At 41.9% G+C, this 19,936-nt stretch overlaps 1 protein-coding gene across 1 annotated transcript in view; it reads right to left on the bottom strand.

Annotated features, from left to right (window-relative positions):
- LOC110973279 (phosphatidylinositol 3,4,5-trisphosphate 3-phosphatase and dual-specificity protein phosphatase PTEN-like) overlaps positions 1 to 19,936 on the bottom strand; it is a 45,676-nt gene that overhangs the window by 11,491 nt on the left and 14,249 nt on the right. The window contains exons 2-6 of the mRNA XM_022223974.2: positions 19,213 to 19,297; positions 12,436 to 12,480; positions 5,398 to 5,572; positions 4,225 to 4,332; positions 724 to 924 (exon numbers count right to left, since the gene is read on the bottom strand). Coding sequence (XP_022079666.1) covers positions 724 to 924; positions 4,225 to 4,332; positions 5,398 to 5,572; positions 12,436 to 12,480; positions 19,213 to 19,297 — 614 coding nt within the window. The remainder of the gene's footprint in view (positions 1 to 723; positions 925 to 4,224; positions 4,333 to 5,397; positions 5,573 to 12,435; positions 12,481 to 19,212; positions 19,298 to 19,936) is intronic.

Genomic DNA, 19,936 nt, shown 5'->3' with positions numbered 1-19,936 from the left:
AAACCCCAATATATGGCTGTCCTGCGAGCACAGCAGATTATACACACACCCTCCCCCCCAAAAAAACTGACAAACGAAACCTGCGCAAAGAAACGGGTATTGAGCAGAGAATGTAGTAGCAAATTCCTTCATAAAGCAAAGCTCAGCAGGCACCTGGACGCAAGCAGTTTGCAACAGGGTGATTGTCAACACTCTTACTGGCTCTGTGCCAGATTTGCGCCAGGCCATGCGGGGCTTACCCCGGGAAAACTAGGTGAGGATGCTGTGATGATGGATTTGATGGTTTTCAATCCCCAATAACTCAAACACTGTCACTAGATTGAACGGAGGTTACAATGTTTTACCAACATGGACTTACAGACAAGCTGAAGCTAAGTTAACCAAAGCAATGGATATTAGAAATCAACTTTTACTGTAAGTTTGGCACTACGGGTGGGGGATAAATAATGTACACAATGTACACCACAAAACTGAGAAAGTTTAGGAATACACAACATGAATTGCTCTCACATGAAAGGTTCCAAGAAGAGTCATTTGATTTGGCTGAAATGCCTTGCCCATCATTAAGCTTGTATATGTACGTTAACATTAGAAATAACTTCTCGGAACTGCTTCCCTTTCTTGAAAAGTTAGGCCCATGCCGTATCTACAAAATAAATTCCACATCGGCACTCTCCCACCCGGACGAGTGGCCCCAAACACCACCCTCGTCGGGTGCATCACCTTGACAACTTCTGACGTGTAGACTTTGACCTTCTGCTTGTAGACGACAAAGTAGGGGCAGCAGGAGCCGTTGCTCATCATGGGCACCGTCTCCAGCTGCACTCTCTGCAGCAGCAGCGTGACCGTCTCGTAGGTGAGCTTGTTCCGGATGATCTCCCCGTAGTACTGTACATAGCGCCTCTGGCTTGGAATGGTGACGCCCTGCCAAACAAGGAAGCAAACAACAAGGCACGTTCAAACAACCACCCAGAGAGAGAGGAACAGTTATTAAGCTTTGAAGCGCAAATAATAATTTCCCTCTCTGTCGTTTTCGTATTGAAAAAAGCTGAAGTACCAAACGGTCGACATAAAAAGGAAGTGCTTCCAGGGTGGGGAAGTTTTGGAGGGAAAAAAATTCATTGCGGTATAAAGCAGCCAGAGGTCCTCTAAGCTGACGACACCAAAATGAGATGTTAAGAGAAATGGGGGAGAACAGTCGAAAAAAAGAAGAAAAGACAGTAAAAAGGAGAAAAGACTTAATGCTGTGGAAAATGGATGAAGTGGTGTGTGGGATGAAGAGCAAATCCACACTGCACTGGCTGGGATTATTGCCAAGAAGCTGATCTGACCGCCCCATTACTGCCTGAATAAAAAGCCTGGTTTGGTTGAACTAAAGAAACCTGATATTCTGCCGATAGTGTCTTCTTTCACTGTGTCACTGTCACATTGCTGCCTTTTCATTACTGATCAATCGATGGTTTGTCGTCATTTGACAACAGAAGATAACTGACAATTAACAATTAACAAAACTGACAAATTAAAGTATTGAAAATCGCGTGCAGAAATCTCAATATCAAAAATAAACACTACGGCCACAATCTAAATGAAAATACGAGCCTCTTCAACAAGTTAACTGGGCTAATTTGGAGCTGAAGCCTGATGCCAACCTAGGGTGATATTTCTGCAAACTTTTGCCTTGCCTGTGAATAGTAGGCAATATTTATGAGACTCGTCTACTCTAAACATCAATAAACAGTCACTGTGCGCCACTGATTACAAAAAAAGAGAAAACTGTCGGACAATACAGTTGTCACTGTGATGTGTTTGAGGGAAAATGGTTCCCGTTCCTCCTCTTCCCCCCTCAACCGACGGTGTTTTCCGAGAGACCCAGTGCTGTGATACGAGGAGAATTCCAGTCAGGACTTCTATGCCTCCACCATGTTTCCAGTTGTAAGTGAAACGTATCCGAGTCCGAGGGCAATGTGATTGTGTTGACAAACAAGTTCCACATTGAAAGTGATGGGCCTCTTGTTTCCATCTTCTACAATTTCTTTCTGCTTTCTTGTATTAAACTCGCACTTGAGTGGTCATTGTCAGGCCTTGTATTGGGCACTTGTACGGAAAAAAAAAAAAGGGTTCACCCATGAAGTATTATTTTACTAGGACTTCCGTTTTCGTTTTTTCTTCTTTCCAACTTTTAAGGTTGAAAAGATAACCAGCGTGTGCATACGGGTATTGTGAACGTTAAAAATAACCGACAGCATTCTGTCTACAATGTACGTCTGAAGCTCTTTTGTCAACTTATTTCAGAATGCAAACGCTCGCATGCAACCACTGTTTACACAGTCGACGCAACAGGATTGGCTGTTCAATGATTGCGTACTGACCTGAACGCCACACTGTTTTTGTTGGGGGGGGGGGGAAACAGTGTCTCTGCATAAGATCTGCAGGAACGTCCTGGCAGAGAGGGGATAAATTGATCGGCCCGTCTCACAGATGGATCGAACACGTTCACAAGGATCTTCATTAATACAGGAGGTTTCATTTGTGGAAGATGGGGGGGGACGGGAGGGGGATGACATCCCGTGCCCGGGTGTGGTTAAGTCAGCTTCAATATATTGATCGCAGGCGGGGAGTAACCGCATTCATTTGATGTATTTTATTCACATGCTTGCTGCTTGTGCGTGGGAATAAGCTACTGTTTTTCAGTGTTGCTTTCCAGATAAAGAGGAGGGATATCTGGAGTGGCATTTGATAAATCCCAGCCGTATACTGCCTATCAAAAAACAAGAACGACGTCACTTCGGTAAGATAGTACGTCTCTTCAGGAATAGAAAATCCCTCTGACAACCCGAGTCGAAAAACTGACAGTCAAATCATTCATCCCAACTCCCTTGGGTATGTCAAAACTGACGATTGGGATACTGCAATTTAAAAATTTATATGAGAAATGATATCAAGAGACATTGGCTTTAGCAGCTTTCGTTTTTAGTTTTTGCTGTGCTTGTTTTTTGTGGGCGTACCATTTTTTTTAAATCAAACTTTCTGTGTTCTGATTCCATCCCTTCACATTTTCTTCAAACACTTTTGCATACACTCTCAGAAAAAAAACCAAAGAATTTTTTAAAAAAGCCGACGATAAACCCAGAAGAAGGAAGAACCGGTAGCTTGTGACTGAAAAAACAGACATTTAACACTGATTGCTTTTTTTTTCTCCCAGCAGTGGAAAAAGAAAGGGGGAAAAAAAAAAGACCAAACAAAAAACAGCATGAAAAAAAATATCCATTTCTCCCTAAAGTATTGTGGTGACAACCTTCTCGTCCTCAAGTTTCTTTCGCCATTTTATGTAAATCAAATGGAAATACGGTGAAAACTGCCCACGGGTACATGTTCCCGTAAACAATAAGGCTGGTAAATGCTTACTTGACATTCCCAGAAAAAAAAAAAAATAAAAAATGACAGCATAGAAATTCAGGTATCATCTCATCGGAGTGCCAGGTCCACAGTTAAAACAACATTTTCAGCCCCGGGCTGTCTAGCTTTTCATGCTATTTTAAACTCCTCATGCGCTCTTGACTGTGTTGAGTTTTCTTTCATCACCAAGACCCGAGCGTGGCTCACCCCACCAGATCTATTGTGCGTCCACCTGTGAATCTTACTATTCACACGCGGGCCAAGATGACACACCGAGATCTTTCCGGGGGTGACTGACCCGTTTTAATGGGAGAGAGGCCCAGGGAAAAAAAAGGCCATGAATCCTTTGGAAGTGGAGCACATCAACGAGATGGAGTCCTGCACTGCTGAAGTGTAATGCCAAAACAAACAATATATACTTTTTATATATTTGATCTTGACTGTCCTGTGCCCAGTCCTTTTTTTGGGGGGGGGGATACTTGGCATGCTTTTAAAGACAGTCACTATGCATACACCTGTTCACTTTCCATTCAGACTGACATTAGTGGTCTTGGTTGTTGGGTCATGCATAGTCAGAGCCTCCCATGCGTCAGTCTCTACGCACTGAGCCCGTCAATGGGAAATGTGAACAATTCGGCTGACCGGCCAGTCAAAACAATTGTAAGACATAACCGGGAAAACGTTGGAAGCCTCGGCAACGATATCAGAGTCGGGGGGGAGGGGGGGAACGGTATTTCACCCTTCTTTACTCTTTAAGTGTTAATCTCTCGGACGTGGAACGAGTCATTTTTTGGGGGGGGGGTGAGCTGAACCCAGAGATCCCCTCACCTTGCCGTCTCTTGTCCTCTTCTCCCCGTACTTCTCCATTGCTTCCTCGGCTGTCTTGCATTTCCCTTGGTGTAAGAGCAAGGCGCAAATCATCACACCCGTTCTCCCCTTCAATTGGACCGAGGAATTAAACAAAATACAGAAGGCAAAATCAACACTATGCAATGAGAACAGTTACAAAGCTTGGACCTATTCAAAGTGCAAGGAACTGCTAACAGCATGTACGTCCCAAGCATCTTTTTCTCCAAACGTTGAAGCCGCAGATCAATTGGGCAATTTTTACAACTAAACATGCATGCTTGAGACAACAAGGTTTATATTCAGCATTGGAACTGAAGTGTTCACATCTGTGGTGAATTCACTTGAGGCTCTTCTGAACAAATACAATGTAGAAAAGACTGTTTAACATGAATGTAAAGTACAGTGCAATTGAGAGGTGACCTCAACAGTGGGAAAATCTTTCACACTTTTTCATTTTGTTTTCACATTATTTTCGGACATCTTTTGAATCATTTTCACACACAAATTTTTCGCATGGCATTCACAATATTTTCACACTGTTTTCACATATTTTTCATACCAGATTCACAATGAATTTGCAGAGGAGAAAGTAGCAGTCAAAATAAAAAAATCTGGCTGCGAATTCTTTCCCTCTTTTGTCGCAGTCGTTTTCCCAGGGTTAAGCTTCCATTGCCCTGTACTGTATGTGTACCACTAGAAACGTGCTACGTACGCGGTATCAACTCATGTTGGAATGTATGGTCTCAGATTGTGCACCAGGCACCTGCATGAGCTCAGATGAAAACTTCTCACCAGCCTAACCTCTCTTTTGCCAGTGAGGGCACACTTCAGCTCAGGGTGGATAGGGATGGGCAAACCTGCACTGATATCATTGATGCCATACCACCCTCTCAACCTGATGAGCCTCGAGCTGGACCAAGAAGGGGGCACCATTGTCTCAGTACTAAAGGCTCATTTGGGCGGAACTGAACTTGACTGGTCCATGAACGACTACGAAACGAACCCGTCACGGTCGCAGCGCTACCAACCAAATGAACACTCCTGACCAATATGGGTCTTTTTAACCAATGAGGGGGTGCTTCTGCTCGAGGCGGACTGTCTGAGAGTTTTGGCCAGGACTGGCCCGGAGTTTTGAGAAGATGGGACTTCTACCTTTCCGGCTTTGCAGTGGATGACCGCAACGTTCTCCTTGCCTTCCTTAAGCCACTTCTCCACGTCGTCACAGAACGGCTGGATGAGCTCAATCTTTGGCGGGTTGTGGTCGTCAAACGGGTAGTGGGCTACCCTGTTGTAAAATTTGGATGTGTCATAGTTGCGCTCTGAACATCTGTGGGAAAGAAACGACGACAATACAAAAGAATGGTTAGCACACCTGCCAATATAGACACGTCAGAAATCAGAACAACCATTTTATGGGTTCACGGCAAAACAAACAGCTGCGTGAGATGTGCCATCGGCATTATACATGTACATGTACTCACATGTATGTATGCATAGTAGATGCCATTTTGATAGTGTCCCCTCTTTTTTCTACAAACAGTGCCCTCTTCTGCTGGGACTTTTTTTTTTCCATTTTATGGAAATCAAAACATACTGATTTTCGTGGTCTGAAAATTTATATATCAGGACAGTTCAGATTAAATGAGAACAGTTGGCAGGTATGGGTAATAATGCGTGTTTTTCAAACTCGACCCTAGGTTGTCATGAATGTGCATTTCACAGAACTGTTTCTCATTACTAGGTTAAAGGACTATTCAACATCTACAAGCACACCGGCAAGTATAGGAGATAATCCAGCAGCACCGTGGCAGCTTGTTTTAGTATCGTTCTCGCATGCAACTTTTATGCCACCCCGTGTGCCAGCCTATCAGAGACAGCTCTAGAAACTGCGATAATTACATGTATCTTGGTCACATAAGAGACTCATGTTGTTTCTGACTGGTTGACAGATGTCATCCTGCACTACTGCCCTACGAACCCTCTGGCCACCACTAGAGACACGGTTTGCAGCAGAGTCTGACTTGGAAAGGTGATATCTTGTCAATTTTAAGTCCCCTGATTACATTCAGAAGACCATAATTTGCATTCTTCTTTAAAAAAAGAGCGTTTATACGGACATGTGCTCACCCCCCCGAGGTTTTCAATATTAGCTGTTCCTACTATAAGCCCACTGATCTACATGTACAGCCAAACTCTGTATAGCCAACAGGAAATGTCATGAATAATTAATTTCACAATTTGTGAACAGACCTTTTAGATAAAGGTAAGAAAACAGGAAATGATATCACGAATAATTACGTTAATTTCACAATTTGTGAACATACCTTTCAGATAATGGTAAGAAACCACGAAAAAGTAGCCACTAGCATCTTCGTGTCAATTCCTCCACATGCACGTACCTGTACATGTGCATGTACATGTAAGCACAGTCAAGGAGCCGTGTGTACATGTACATGTACCGTATCACAAACAAGATGTGGCCATTGGCAATGAGCAGTCAGTTCACAAGTCAAATCTATTCAAATGTGGAGGATTCACCACCCCCCCTCCCAAAATGAACTTTTCGAACAGGAGAATACAGGACAAAGCACTTAAAAAATGCCACCTGCATTGGATGTTAGGCTCGCAAATTTCATGATTTCTTCCATCAATTTAATCATGTCCTTTTGGACTGGTTACAAGCACCTGGAACTGAATGCTAATGCTAATTTTTCATGATTTGAATCAAGACTCATCACAGAAACAAGTGGCCTGTCTTGAGAAGGTCAAAGGGAAAGACTTGTTTTTGCTGTAGTGTCTTTCCCGTCCATGCCATAGCTACACATGCATGTGCATGTACTAGTGCCTTTCAACTAAGTACACGTACGGTGCGTGTACCCACAGGCAATATCTGTGTCATTTTAAACCAAAAAAGGTCATGTGCGTGGGATGTTCAAGATTTCTGGTTGAAAATCTCTGCCATTCTCTTGCCGCATTCTGGAAGGAAAGCCTCGTGTTTTTCTCCACAAGGCAGTTTCCAATATATATACGGAGGTGAATAATCGACACATTGATCGATTATTCCAGTAACTGGATAATGCTAGTGAGGCTCTCGGCATTCTATTGTAAATGTCATGTGCCACCTTTGTGCGCGCACCACTGCTTCAGTGGATCGTGGAAAGGTGCCTCGCACGTGAACAACCTCTGAGATGCACAGGTATTTCATTATGATAATTCCATAAAGCGCCTTATTCTGCCCCACAGATCTTCCAAAGTCATCGCGATCTGCGCATGAATAATGCCCCCCGTTTGCTGATTTCTGCAAAGATGCCCCACAGCACACAGAGAGACCACTGCATCTGCACGCACAATGTTACTTGTGCATGTTCTTTGAAATGTTGAAGGTTTTTGGTGTGTGGCATTTGCGGGTGACACTGAATGGATCCGAGCATGTCAAATGCCGAAACAGACAAAAGTGTAATCCATCACAGGAGCCTTTTTCCTTCAAACTGTGTCTTCTTCACTCATTTACTATAGTACATGTATATCATGTTCAGATTAGGATCACTAATGCAAAATAAAAATCCGATTTCTTACATCTAAATTGACTTCAGTTACTGGTGTTCCTCAATGCACAGCCCAAAAATGCCCAAACTATATGTACATAAACAAGATCGTGGAATGTCCAACTGAGAAGGTTCTCAAAAATCCACTGAAATTGGGAGTGTTACAAAATGACGCAATGCTTCCACATTGCAAACATGCACGTGGATAGCATACTGTACATCACACCACCCGACAAAATTATAAATGTGGAACTGGAAGTAAGCGTGACCGAGCACCATGAGCTTGTTTAACCTGCGATAACCTTTAGAAATGTAGGCCTGCATTTGCAGGGTCGAGTCGGAGCTTCCTGGAGAGTGTGTGTCTCTCCACGCACGCACGTCCATGTACAAGTACATGTACCGTATGTGCACATGAGCACCACTCACAGGCTTCACTGTACATGTACAGTACTGGTACAATGTAAATCAGCCTGCCAGGATGCTCTTCCATTAAGCAAACATTTGCCCATATTTTTGTCTGCGACAAAGCTGTACAAATTTACTTAGTTTTGTCTCTTTATTTCTCTCGACTTGCTTGAAAGTGGCCATATGCCTCTGACCCCGATCTGACAGATCTATGTCCAATGAATTGCAAATGATGGATTTGAAAAAAAAATAAGTAAGGTAAATCGACAGAATCCTTCTAATGAACTTGGGTGCCGACAATTTTTAAATTTGCTTGTATTTATTTGAATGTTGCGGAAAAGAACACACACAGGCCATTGTGTAAGTTTGGCTGTTCCAATACTTTTCCTATTTGTGACCTGTCGTCACTAAATGCGCTGAAAGTCAGAATTTTCAAAAACTGAGATATTGGCATTTTTTAATTCAGCATAAAGACAGCTTTCCAATAGTATGTACACAGAACACTTAGGGTAGAAGTATAAGGTGACAATGTCACATTATTCTGGCAGCTTTGCGTCTTTGTTCCAGACATTGTTTCAACATTTCAGACCAGGCACGAATAATACCTTCGTCAAAATTGCTGAGAAAATGACATTCTTAAACATGTGCTTCTGCGAAATATTTGGAATTAAATAGGAGACGGTTTACTCTCTACACCCAAAAATTGACCTCCACTTCGATAATACTTTGAACCCTGAAAATACGAAAGAGTGGGATTCGACTTTACTCTCACTTTGTCGTGACAGGTCACATTTATCACTGACAAATCAGTGTTTTAACCAGTTAATGTTGGATTTTCTTACCCGAAAAAGCTGCTGGGGGTGTTTTTTTTTTTTACTACAAATTCTGCAACCTTGCAATTGTGCCTTGACCCAACCAAGCACGACAAATTAATGCGTCAACTGCTGAAATGAAATAAGAATTCTTCAACAAGTGTACATGTCCTCCCTGGAACAATTAAGGAAAAGTTGGTGTGTTTACATGTCACCCAGCGTCAAGTGGTTTGGTTAAACTGGCAGTTATGAATCAAATGACAGATTTCAGCATGTTGGTCCTGTCAAGCATCTACTGATTGATATCCAGAATTCACCCATGTGTTCACATCCATTTCAAATACCGGTATAAGGAAATTCAAATCTCAGGCCATGTTTGAAAAAAATGTTTACATATGCTTAATATTTCATATTGAACACATTTAAACAATCTTTTACAAAAACTGCTGCCAACTCCTTGCTGGCTACAGTGACCTACATGTACATGTAAACCACAAATCAAAAAGGAGGGGTCTGACGTTTCGATCCTGGCAGCTGCCAGGATCAGAGCGTTGGGATTCTGCTGGGATAGAAATGTCAGGCCTCTCTGTCCTGATTTCACATAAAATATTTAAATTGAACAATTCTTTCTATTGTTTCTATCCTTAAATCAAATGCGTGAATTGTAGCATCAAATGCGTGAGAAATTCGTCTGTGGTTTGAATTTCCCTTCTAAAACATGACACTTTACTCTTCAGCCTTGAATATTACTAGAGTATTAACAACCCCCCCCCATTTTATTTTGCTAGGAACCTCTGCAGCGCCATATGCAATTTTCATCAAGTAAACCACAACCCTATTGGTATTACTCCAACGCCAATATTCACATGTGTCACGCCCCTGATGCCAGATCAAGCGCATGGTGTCCGTCTGTCAATCCACTAAACTAAATACCGGTACAAAAGTGCCCTGTATATACAATGTACTTAAACAATCACTCTAAAATAACACTGAGACGTTTCCCTCACAACAACGGGGAAGAAATTAAATTGTCGGGTAAACAGTGGAGATGGCTTGAGTAAATTGTCCTGAGGTTGTGTCCCTTTCCGTGACGCTTTTTACATCCACAATAAAAGTAAACATTCAGCACTGGCCTGGCCATTCATGATAAAAATAAAGACTAAAAATAGTGCTATTTTCAGTTTCCTTTTTCTCGTCTGAAGGAACAAGTGTAATGAATAGACATGCAGATTTATATACATTGAGGATTTCTACAATTATGATGAAGTCCACCTTTTTTCCTCAAGCACTGTCTTTCAGGCACCCACAGATTCAAAAGCTTTCAATTATTTTTCCAGTATCGGTAGATTAATTGTCCCCTTTTCAATGACAGATTCAACGGACTGACCAGCCAATTTTACGCAATTTTTTTGGGCTGTCTGCTGATTTTCATGCAAGATCTCACCAACAATAATAAAGAAGTTGCTCGATACCAAGACATATCACTTACATGTGACATTTGCTTATAGCTTTTTCTGCCTTTTGACTGGGAATGTTTGAGATTTTTGGTTCAGTTTGGGACCATTAAATTAAATGCTGATTGAAGGGATGAAGTATTGTTGAACCTGGAACCTACTGGGTTGTCTAAAGGGAACCACATTGACTAGCCCAGACCAGGGTTTCATCTAGGGTTAACCCTAACTGCCAGTACCACAAGTCCCTCAAACTCCAACAGTGCATTGTAGGTTTTGTCGAGTGTTGGCTGATCCGGTTCCATCCATTCTGAACTTGTTGTTCAACTCATACATGTACACTGGACAGCAAAAGAAACTTGCCACTTCTGTTAAGGGGCACACATAAAAATTCACTCCATAGAAATAAACAGTTTTTGTACACAGGTATGCTGCAATACCCCTTACTAATCACATGCCCCAAAGCAAGTGATTATCTTTATAACAAAGAAGAAATTGACATGCACAGCAACTTGGTTACTGGATCAAAAGTCACACACAAAAGCACTCTCCACCAAGCAAAAACGACCCATGAATGGACAACATTTTAAACAACCAATGACAAAGTGAACACCTGTTTTGTCAAAATGATGTGCACGAGTGGTTTCTGTACAGGGATGCCATCTTAACTGACTATGCATACATATTATTGAAAAGTAATAATTGTGACTTCTTTATTTCGTCCTGTGACATTGATTTCTGCGTAAAACTTAAGGCTCATTCTGTTACATTCTGTGACTTTTGATTCAGTAACTAAGTTGCTGTGCATGTCAATTTCTTCTTTGTCACTTGCTTTTGGGCATGTGATTAGTAAGGGGTATAGCGGCATACCTGTGTAGAAAAATTGTTTATTTCTTTGAAGTGAATTTATATGTGTGACCTTTGACAGAAGTGGCACGTTTCTTTTGCTGTTCAGGGTAGTTGGACTGTGGAACAGAGGCCTTGGGTGATGGTGCTGGATTTTGTTTGAATGGGGATGCACAGTGGCTGCTCCACAGAGCGACCGGCTCGTGGTACCATGTCTTGGACTGAACTTGATTTTGTCAGGTTTGGTACGATTCTGTAAGCCATCGGTAGGCCTATACTGCAGAAACATATTCACACCAAACGACTCAAACTTTTAACACTGACCTGTTGGAGTTGAACAGATTCTGTCCAGTCACAGGTCGGCATTTACAGTGACCCCCTTGTAGATAGGGTACAGGTATCGGTTGAAGATTTTCAGATTTAGTACGGTTTCTAGTGCAAAAGCCTAAGGGGGTTAGGGTTAAAATATCTGCTTGTCCTTTCCCAGGGAATGTTGACAACTGCCTGTCCACCCCCAGTAACATTTAAGAAACCGACACCCATTGGTACTATCTGGGCTCATGCCTCCACTGTACCCAATGCTGTCGCTGAAAACAAATAAGGATTTGTTTCCCTCCAGTGTTAAAAGATTTGTGAAATAAATTGGGGTTGGTAGATTTTCTACTTTACTTGTACACAGGGCAATGGCCAAATGAGAGTCTGTCCCCAGCTCAAGTTCCCAAAGTGTCGTTGAAACAGGAGAAAGCGTTTAAGTACATGTACATTTGAAAGGTTTACTTCCAAAACACGTCCTACACATTTGAAAAAGGAGACCTTTTTCCACAAGTACGAAATGCTAGTAATAAGAACAATACACCGAGTGTGCCTAAAGTTATTTCTTCACTTAACTGACATAAGTTGTATTAAGTACTCAAAACCTAACTTTTGGCAGCCTGAGCCAGGAACAGATGGAATTCTAGAAGGTACCAAAATGGTGCTTTACACTGCATTCTGGAAATAAACTCTTTGAATGGGTTAGACTCTTCAGTTTAAGAGAGGGATTTGCCAATCCGTAAAATAAAAATCTGCAATGAATTCAGTAAGTTGGATCAACTACACGTTTATTCAGAAGAGGCACTCGAAAATACTTACAAATTATAGACTTTGTAGTGATCCGGATGTTTCTTATCCAAGAACCTGCAAGGAAAGTGAAAGAAAAAAAAATTGAACACAAACATTTTCTAGTTTCTGTACTAAAAGTCGCATTTTCTACATTGTGAATGTTCTGTCGTGTTTGGTGTGTGTCATAAAATGAAATTAAACAATAATTTAAACAAAAAATTCATACATGTTCTAATGTGTAGCATGTTCACAGACTCGAAAACTTGTAAAAGGACCGGTGCTCATGACCTTTCTTAAAAATACCCATGGCGAGTCTTAGAAACTGCTACAAAATTGAGCAAGGTTTTCATCACGATATCCAGACAGAAACATTGGGAGCTGTTGAGAGTGAACCTGCCTAAAAGCGGTAAAAAAAATTCTACTCACGGATGTCTTACCTTGAGCCCTATAAGACACTGGCACATATAGATGTACCGTACATGTTCATGGCACATAAAAATGTACATAAATAAACAAAAAATTCAGCAATGTGGAATGTTGTCGATACCAGCACTCTGTAGGTACGTGTCGTACTTTAACCCTAACCCCCTAGGCTCCTGCAGTAGAAAGCATACTGAAACTCACAAAATCCAACAGGTTCATGTACTTGTACATGCAGGTTACTGTACCAAACCTGATAAACTCCAACAGAATGAGCCCGTTGGAGTTTGAGTGATATGGTATGGATGGGTCTATGCAGTATAGGATGACTTGCACTGAACAGTACCAAACCTGACAAAATCAAGCTTAGTCCAACAACTGGTACAGCAAGCCAGACACTGCACACAGTGACCCGTGTGTGTCCCAACTCACACAGAATCCAACACCATCTCCCTGGGCCTTTCATCCCAAGTCTCACAAAATTCAACAACAAGTTCCTCAGGTACAGTACCAAACCTGCCCAAACCTCACAAAACCTGCTGTTGGAGTATGGCAGGTTTTGGGCAGTAAGGGTTAAAGTTAAAATGAATTTAAACAAAAGACCCTCCTCCCCCTTAAAAAAGGCGACACTTCCCCAAAAGTGAAACACAAACTTTTCAAATGAAAGAAAAAATTGTTACTGAGCATTCATATGCCGTTATTATGAACAGTGCCCAAAATTTAAAACGCAAGACAAACATGATGAAATAAATATGCACCCGGCAGTTTTGGTTCACACAAACCAGTTCCACTTTCAGTGTTGCCCCTGGATGCAATTACTTTGCCGTGTGTCCTCGATGTGTGGTATCAAAAAGAGAAACTGAACTGACTGAATTTGAAAAATGTACACACACCACACAAAATGCAACATTTATGTGATACTTTCTGCTGAAAAAAAAAAATCATGCTTCACTTCAGCTCTTGCTTCCCCTGATTACTAACCCATCCTCTGCTTCAAAACAACAACAACAACCAAAACCAAAACCAAAACCAAAACCAAAACCAAAACCAAAACCAAAACCAAAACCAAAACCAAAACCAAAACCAAAACCAAAACCAAAACCAAAACCAAAACCAAAACCAAAACCAAACCAAACCAAACCAAACACACACACACACAAAAATCAGCAATTTCCCTGGTAACATGGAAACCTGCTCTTTGGTCTTACAGAGGAGGAGCATTACAATCGACCCACACTGCACATGTAAATTTTCTGGTACGTTGACATGGAAATCTGCTGAGATTAAGCACAACTAATACACAGCTTAATGCAGCAAGATCTTGGTCAAGCTTTTCTTCTTGTTTAAAACATGTCTCTTTCCGGTTGCGTAAGGAGACATGAGATGCCATCATTTTCATGTATGAAAGGCAGTTGTTAGCCTAGGGGTCCTGCTTCCCTCTCATCCTATGGTACAATTCTTTCCCCCCATCCGTCCAGGAAAACACCTCGGGACAAGCACGCGCTGACACAAAATGTTTGAACTTGGCAAGGCTTTTTTCCTCCTCATGCACGGCAAACGCGAAGCACTGACTTCCCTTGGAAAAAAAAAAGTAAAGCTCACTGATCGTGAATAAGCGCGTGTTAAGTACGCGTGCATGTAGACGTAACTGTCACAAAGAAGTATCAGATTCCTTTTGTCACGCGTCGCATTGGACAAATGACATGTTTGCATGTGACACCCGACACCCATTTTTCGATCAGTTTAAATAAATTACGCGCACGGTGTGCATGTACAAACACCTTCACTCCAGGTACGGTGTAAAGCCTCATTTCTGCATGCCTGAACCTTCATCAGCGGACATCCAGAGAACAAGGTTCACGATGAAGATGGCCAGTCACGTCTGACAGTTTCAATTTTGCACGAACAGGGAAGATACTCGACTGGCAAACAGGTCGCCTTTCGTCGTGTTCCAAATCACAGTCTTCAAAGCAAAGCTGTCAAACTGAACTTGCAGCCTAAGTATCAGCGACAATCTTCTTGAAAATTGTGAAGGCAGAATCCTAGTGCCACAACTGTCTCTGTTCCAGAGTTAGTTCCGTGTGTCTTGTGTAAAGCATGGAAAGTCCAGGAAATAATTACTTTTGGATGGAGTTTCCGGTAAATGCGTTTGTGTGTCCCATGTACAACCTACAACTAAGGGAGGGATGTTTACACCTTTAAACATTTATGTAACTGAGGGAGGGATGTTTACACCTTTAAACATTTATGTAACTGAGGGTGGGGTGTTTACAAATTTTAAAACAAAAACAGTTCCAGATCTGATTACAGATTTTCCTAAATGTTTAAGTGGAACCGCTCCTTTGAGGGCTTTGACATTTTGCTTGAATCAATCTGGAGATCATTTTCAATGTAAACAATGCCTGCTTAATGTAATCTGATTTTCAGAACACTTTATTGCTCGGTCACATCAAAGGAATACCATGAATTCATCACCCGAACTTTGTGTCAACTACAACATTGTATACAATTTGTGTTTAAAGTTTTCAATGACACCAAGGTAAGGGTGGGACGTTTACACGTTAATCGGTATAGGAAAGTTTTCTAAATGTTTTCAAATTAAACGTAAATTCCCACCATTACATGTAACCCCACTTTTGATATTTTCATTTTCCCACATCTGAGGGTATGTATAAAATGATAATCGGGTGCGGACCTTTGATGTCATTCTACGAGGAAACTTCAACTATTTCAGAAGCCAAATTTGCCCCAAATCTGGGATATTGTGTAGTCTCAAAAATGTTTTCATTGTGATTCGCTGTCGTTCCAGCTCACGATGTTAGGGGCCAGTGAGTGCAGTTTTTTTTTTTTCCCAAACATATTTTCAAAGATTTGGGGCTGGCAATTTGATCAGAAACAACCCCCGAACACAGCGTCTTCCTGAAATTCAGCAACTGCACAGCAACTGCACCCTCATTAGTCAGGAAAGGCGGGGCAAATTCTTAACATTTTTTTAAAAAGTGCACTTAACATCGTGAAGAAGACATGGGCGGTAGAAAGTTTGCACGACACATGTTCCTGCCGCGAGCCCTCTACATGCAAGTTAATTCTTATAAACCTTACGACAATTTAAAAGAAACTCCTCCCACTCAGTTTAAAAGTGCACTTCCGACCCCAAGCCCGTAGAACTGCAGGTGCTGTTCTCTGTTACTTGGCCTTTTGTCCCTCTAGGGAATGCAAAATTATGCAAGCCCTCTTTGACTTTCCAGATGTGTAATATACACGTAGGCGTCTACTCACAATGCAAGGAATGGCAGAGGAAAGCAACAATTCTCCCAACTGCGAACTGCATGCGTACAAACAGTCACGCCAAACGAGAGGAGGAAATAGAACATCAAGGAGGGTTAACAGGCATAATCTTGCTCACAAAGGATTTTTTTTTTTCATGTGGAATGAAACTTTCACTGTTTCCTGGAGCAAATCAGTACAAAATTGTTTCACATTATGAGGGCATGTGTACATTTGAAAGTGTAATCTGTTATCTGGCCACACTATGAGGTACATGTGATGAGCTCATGGTAATTATTTACTGTGATAAATACACTTCAGTTTCCACAGGAAAAAAATAAAACTACGGCAGAGAAAGCTTTACACAGAACCCATTTCGCTGTGTCTTACGTAAATTTTAACTTTCGTCACTTTTTAAACCAGCGGATTTGTAAAGATACATGTAAACTTCAAGAGTTGATTAACCACTTGCTGCTGGGTGGTTTGAAAAATGCAGTGCACTCAAACGGGGCCATTTTCAACATTTTCAGTTTTCAAAATTCTTAAAAAATTCATCATTTCAATTAATGGACGTTTACACCCACACGAATGACTGTCTGGTGTCTACTCTAATCTGACGGACAACATCTATTGACGCCCGAGTATTTCAGCCAGGCCTGCAGCCTTGTAAACAGAGCCCAGATTGTGCGGTGTTATATAACTGTCTGTGTTACGAACCTGGCACAGTGCGCTGCTGACCTCTTTTCAATAGGGGCCAGATTAGCGTGCAGCGGTACTGTGTGGCTCATCGCTGCAGTGGTGGAACGCTTTTGTCCCCTGTGGTAATCCGCTCGTTAAATCCCCAAAACTATGGAATACTGTTTCAAAACAAGGCTGGATTATCTCCACCACTGAGAGTGAAAAAATGTCGGTAACGCCCAGCAGCCTGGTCTTTGTTCCGAGCACGGTCTTTTGTTACAAGGCCCAGTTCCCTTTGTCCCATTTCGGAGACCCCGGCCACACGTATAAAGCATATGTGTCCGGTACCAAACCCCGGCGGCAAGTGGTTAATCAAGTGCCATACACTGCACAAACACATATCTCAAACAGCCATAAAATCTAAGAAATTGCACAGTCCAATGCTTACAGTGCAGCTGCAATGAACTTCTCTCAAGACAGTATTCCTGCAACTTTGCATTCTTTGTTAATGTATGAAAACTCTGTTACTTTCCTATTCCTGAAATATTCCTCTAAAACAAAACCGTTCACGTGAAATGAGGAAGCGGCAGGGGGAGGGGGGATTTCGGATATAGCTCCCGGTAACGTACACGTACTGCATGAAGACGGTACACTGCACAGTGTGTGATACGAGTGTTCCTTTTGTAATTGTAATTTTGGTACCGAGTGGGTGTACTTAATACTTCATTCAAAAATCAACTCGATGCAAAAAAAATGGAATTTTCATGCCTCAAATTTCAGTTGTGTTGTTGCATAGTTATGTATCACCTTATTTGGATAAATAAAAAAACATTCATACAGCCGATGGATACGCCCTTTGTGTCAGAATGACATTTAGGGAAAAAAGAATGAAGGAAAAGCTACACTCTGCAAAGTAAATCTAATACTGTTTTTCCGACAAGTTACTTTAAGTTTGAATTTCTCGGCGAAAAATCGTGGATAAAGGCTTCTTGGCAAAATGTCAGCAGTGTAATCCAAGCTATATTCCTTGCAACAGAGAGAATTGCAAATTACTCACGCCTGGGAAAAAAAAAGTCTTCATTGTCAGAGCTGGTGCTTGTTGTGCCAAGATGCAAAGTCTTGATGAAGAGACTACCGTACATGTATCTCTTCTTAATTTAAACCTCAAATGACAGCTACGGTACATGTACGTCATTTTTGCATTGATGTCCATAACAATACAAAGCTGGCCTACAGGGTAAACGTTCCTATCAAGCCTCTGCGTAAGCCCTCTCTCGGGATCATGCCCCAAGGGCAGTTCACCTACATGCCCCTGAGGCTTTCGATGCTGAGGTAAGAGAAAGGTCTTATGGCGGGGGTGCCAAGACCTTTTTGCTGAGAGGAAAGAGGCACGTTAGGCAGAAACTGCTTGATTGAGTTTCTGGAACAGGGAAGAGGTGCAACCGTGGACCATGTACATGTACATATGTCCAGTAAAAGGTTGGTTTACCAGTGGTTGACCGTGCGATGCACCTCGTGCTTGTGAGCTGGTCATTCAAATGCAGCTGACAAATGTGCATACAAGTGTAGCCACAGGGTTATCCTTTTAAAGAACAACACAGGCACGTCGGCACCGGTGACAAATAAAATCCACCCATAAGTGAAAAGAGGGAAAAACGTTATACATGAAAAATGCATTCAAACCTTTTAACACTGACTTGAACTACCCATGTTTTTGCGTTCCACCATGAAAACCTTTTTAACCTCTTCCCTTTTTATCAGGAAAGTTACAAAGTGACTGCTTCACAAGTTCACTGGTACCCGGTCCCCATAATTTGGAACCTGTTCCTGACATCAACAGATGGGTACTCAGATGCACGTACAGTACCCTAATCAAACTCAAGCGTGTGACCTACACTACATGTGCATGTATGGTCAAATGCCACCATATAAACCTCGTAGTTCTGGCTCCCTGCTGCTGTGTGCTTATTAAGGGACGAATAAAAAACAGTACTGCCGGTACTGTGCGAAGACTTAATATGGTCCACCAAAGTCACCAGTTGGTTTGGCTTGCCTATTGTATTCTACACGCATTGCAGTGCTGTGGTCAAGACCGTCACAAGGCCAGACACAAGAATGATCGCAAGTAAAAGGTGAACAATGACGCAGGAATGCTTTTGTTGTAGTTGGCTGCAATAGCTTGTGACTTGAATTCAGGCTGGACGACTTATTTTGATGGTCTTTTTGGAGGTCCCAACAACAACACTGTCATAATGCCAGTGTGGTTCCAACGACTGGCTACCCACAGTTTTTCATCAACTTGCTTTAAGCTTATCCAGCGTCGGGGCTCTACGCGCTTGCGACAAACTGTCGCAATTTTTCGCGGGCACTGCCCTGCATGGAAATGTGAACAAAACTAACGAGCCTAAGATACATGTAGGCCCCATAGGTGGGTCAACTTACTTGACAACAGATTCCATGTCGTTCCGGTAGACGCTCTCCAGGCTCTGCGCAGGGAAGCCCATCGCTATCACGTTGTTGCAGATATCTGATGGCATTTAGGTCAAGGGAAACTGGTGTTTTGATGACCAATTGGGGTAAAAAAAAAAAAATTTAAGCTCCATTCTCTAGCAGTCGAAAGGGAAACAGACCAAACGTGTATGTACGAGACACATATATGTACTAATACACACGGGTTATGTAAATGTACATGTAAATGTGCAAATTTAACCGAATTTGACATACATGTACATTAAATGGATAGATTCTAAAAATCCTAGAAAGAAAGAAGGCCCTTCATTGAAGGATATATCCGGTATAAAGTCACAATGCTAAGTACAGGAATACTGTATGTATGATTTGGGTACGGAAAACATTCATCCTACATGCGCATGTACACATATTTATTACTCATAATATAGGATGGACTTATCAATACGGGTGATTCACAATAGTGCGCCTCCAAGAGTTTCCAACACGTGGCCAATCACAACGCGAGAAATTTGTCGACCCTTTCTGAACGAGCATTGGGTCGACAAATTTCGCACACTGTGATTGGTCAACGCATTGCAAACTCTTGGAGGCGCACTATTGTGAAACCCCGTATAGTGGTTTCTTTAGCAAGAAGGCAGCATCTGTGGAAGGACTTATTGAAATGACCAGCCTTTGGCCATGTCAATTTCATTGA

Source organism: Acanthaster planci, linkage group LG19 (assembly GCF_054643075.1).
Source record: "Acanthaster planci isolate LZ-2023a linkage group LG19, COTS_SCS, whole genome shotgun sequence".
NCBI classification, from domain to species: domain Eukaryota; kingdom Metazoa; phylum Echinodermata; class Asteroidea; order Valvatida; family Acanthasteridae; genus Acanthaster; species Acanthaster planci.
This window is presented reverse-complemented; position numbering and strand designations above follow the sequence as displayed.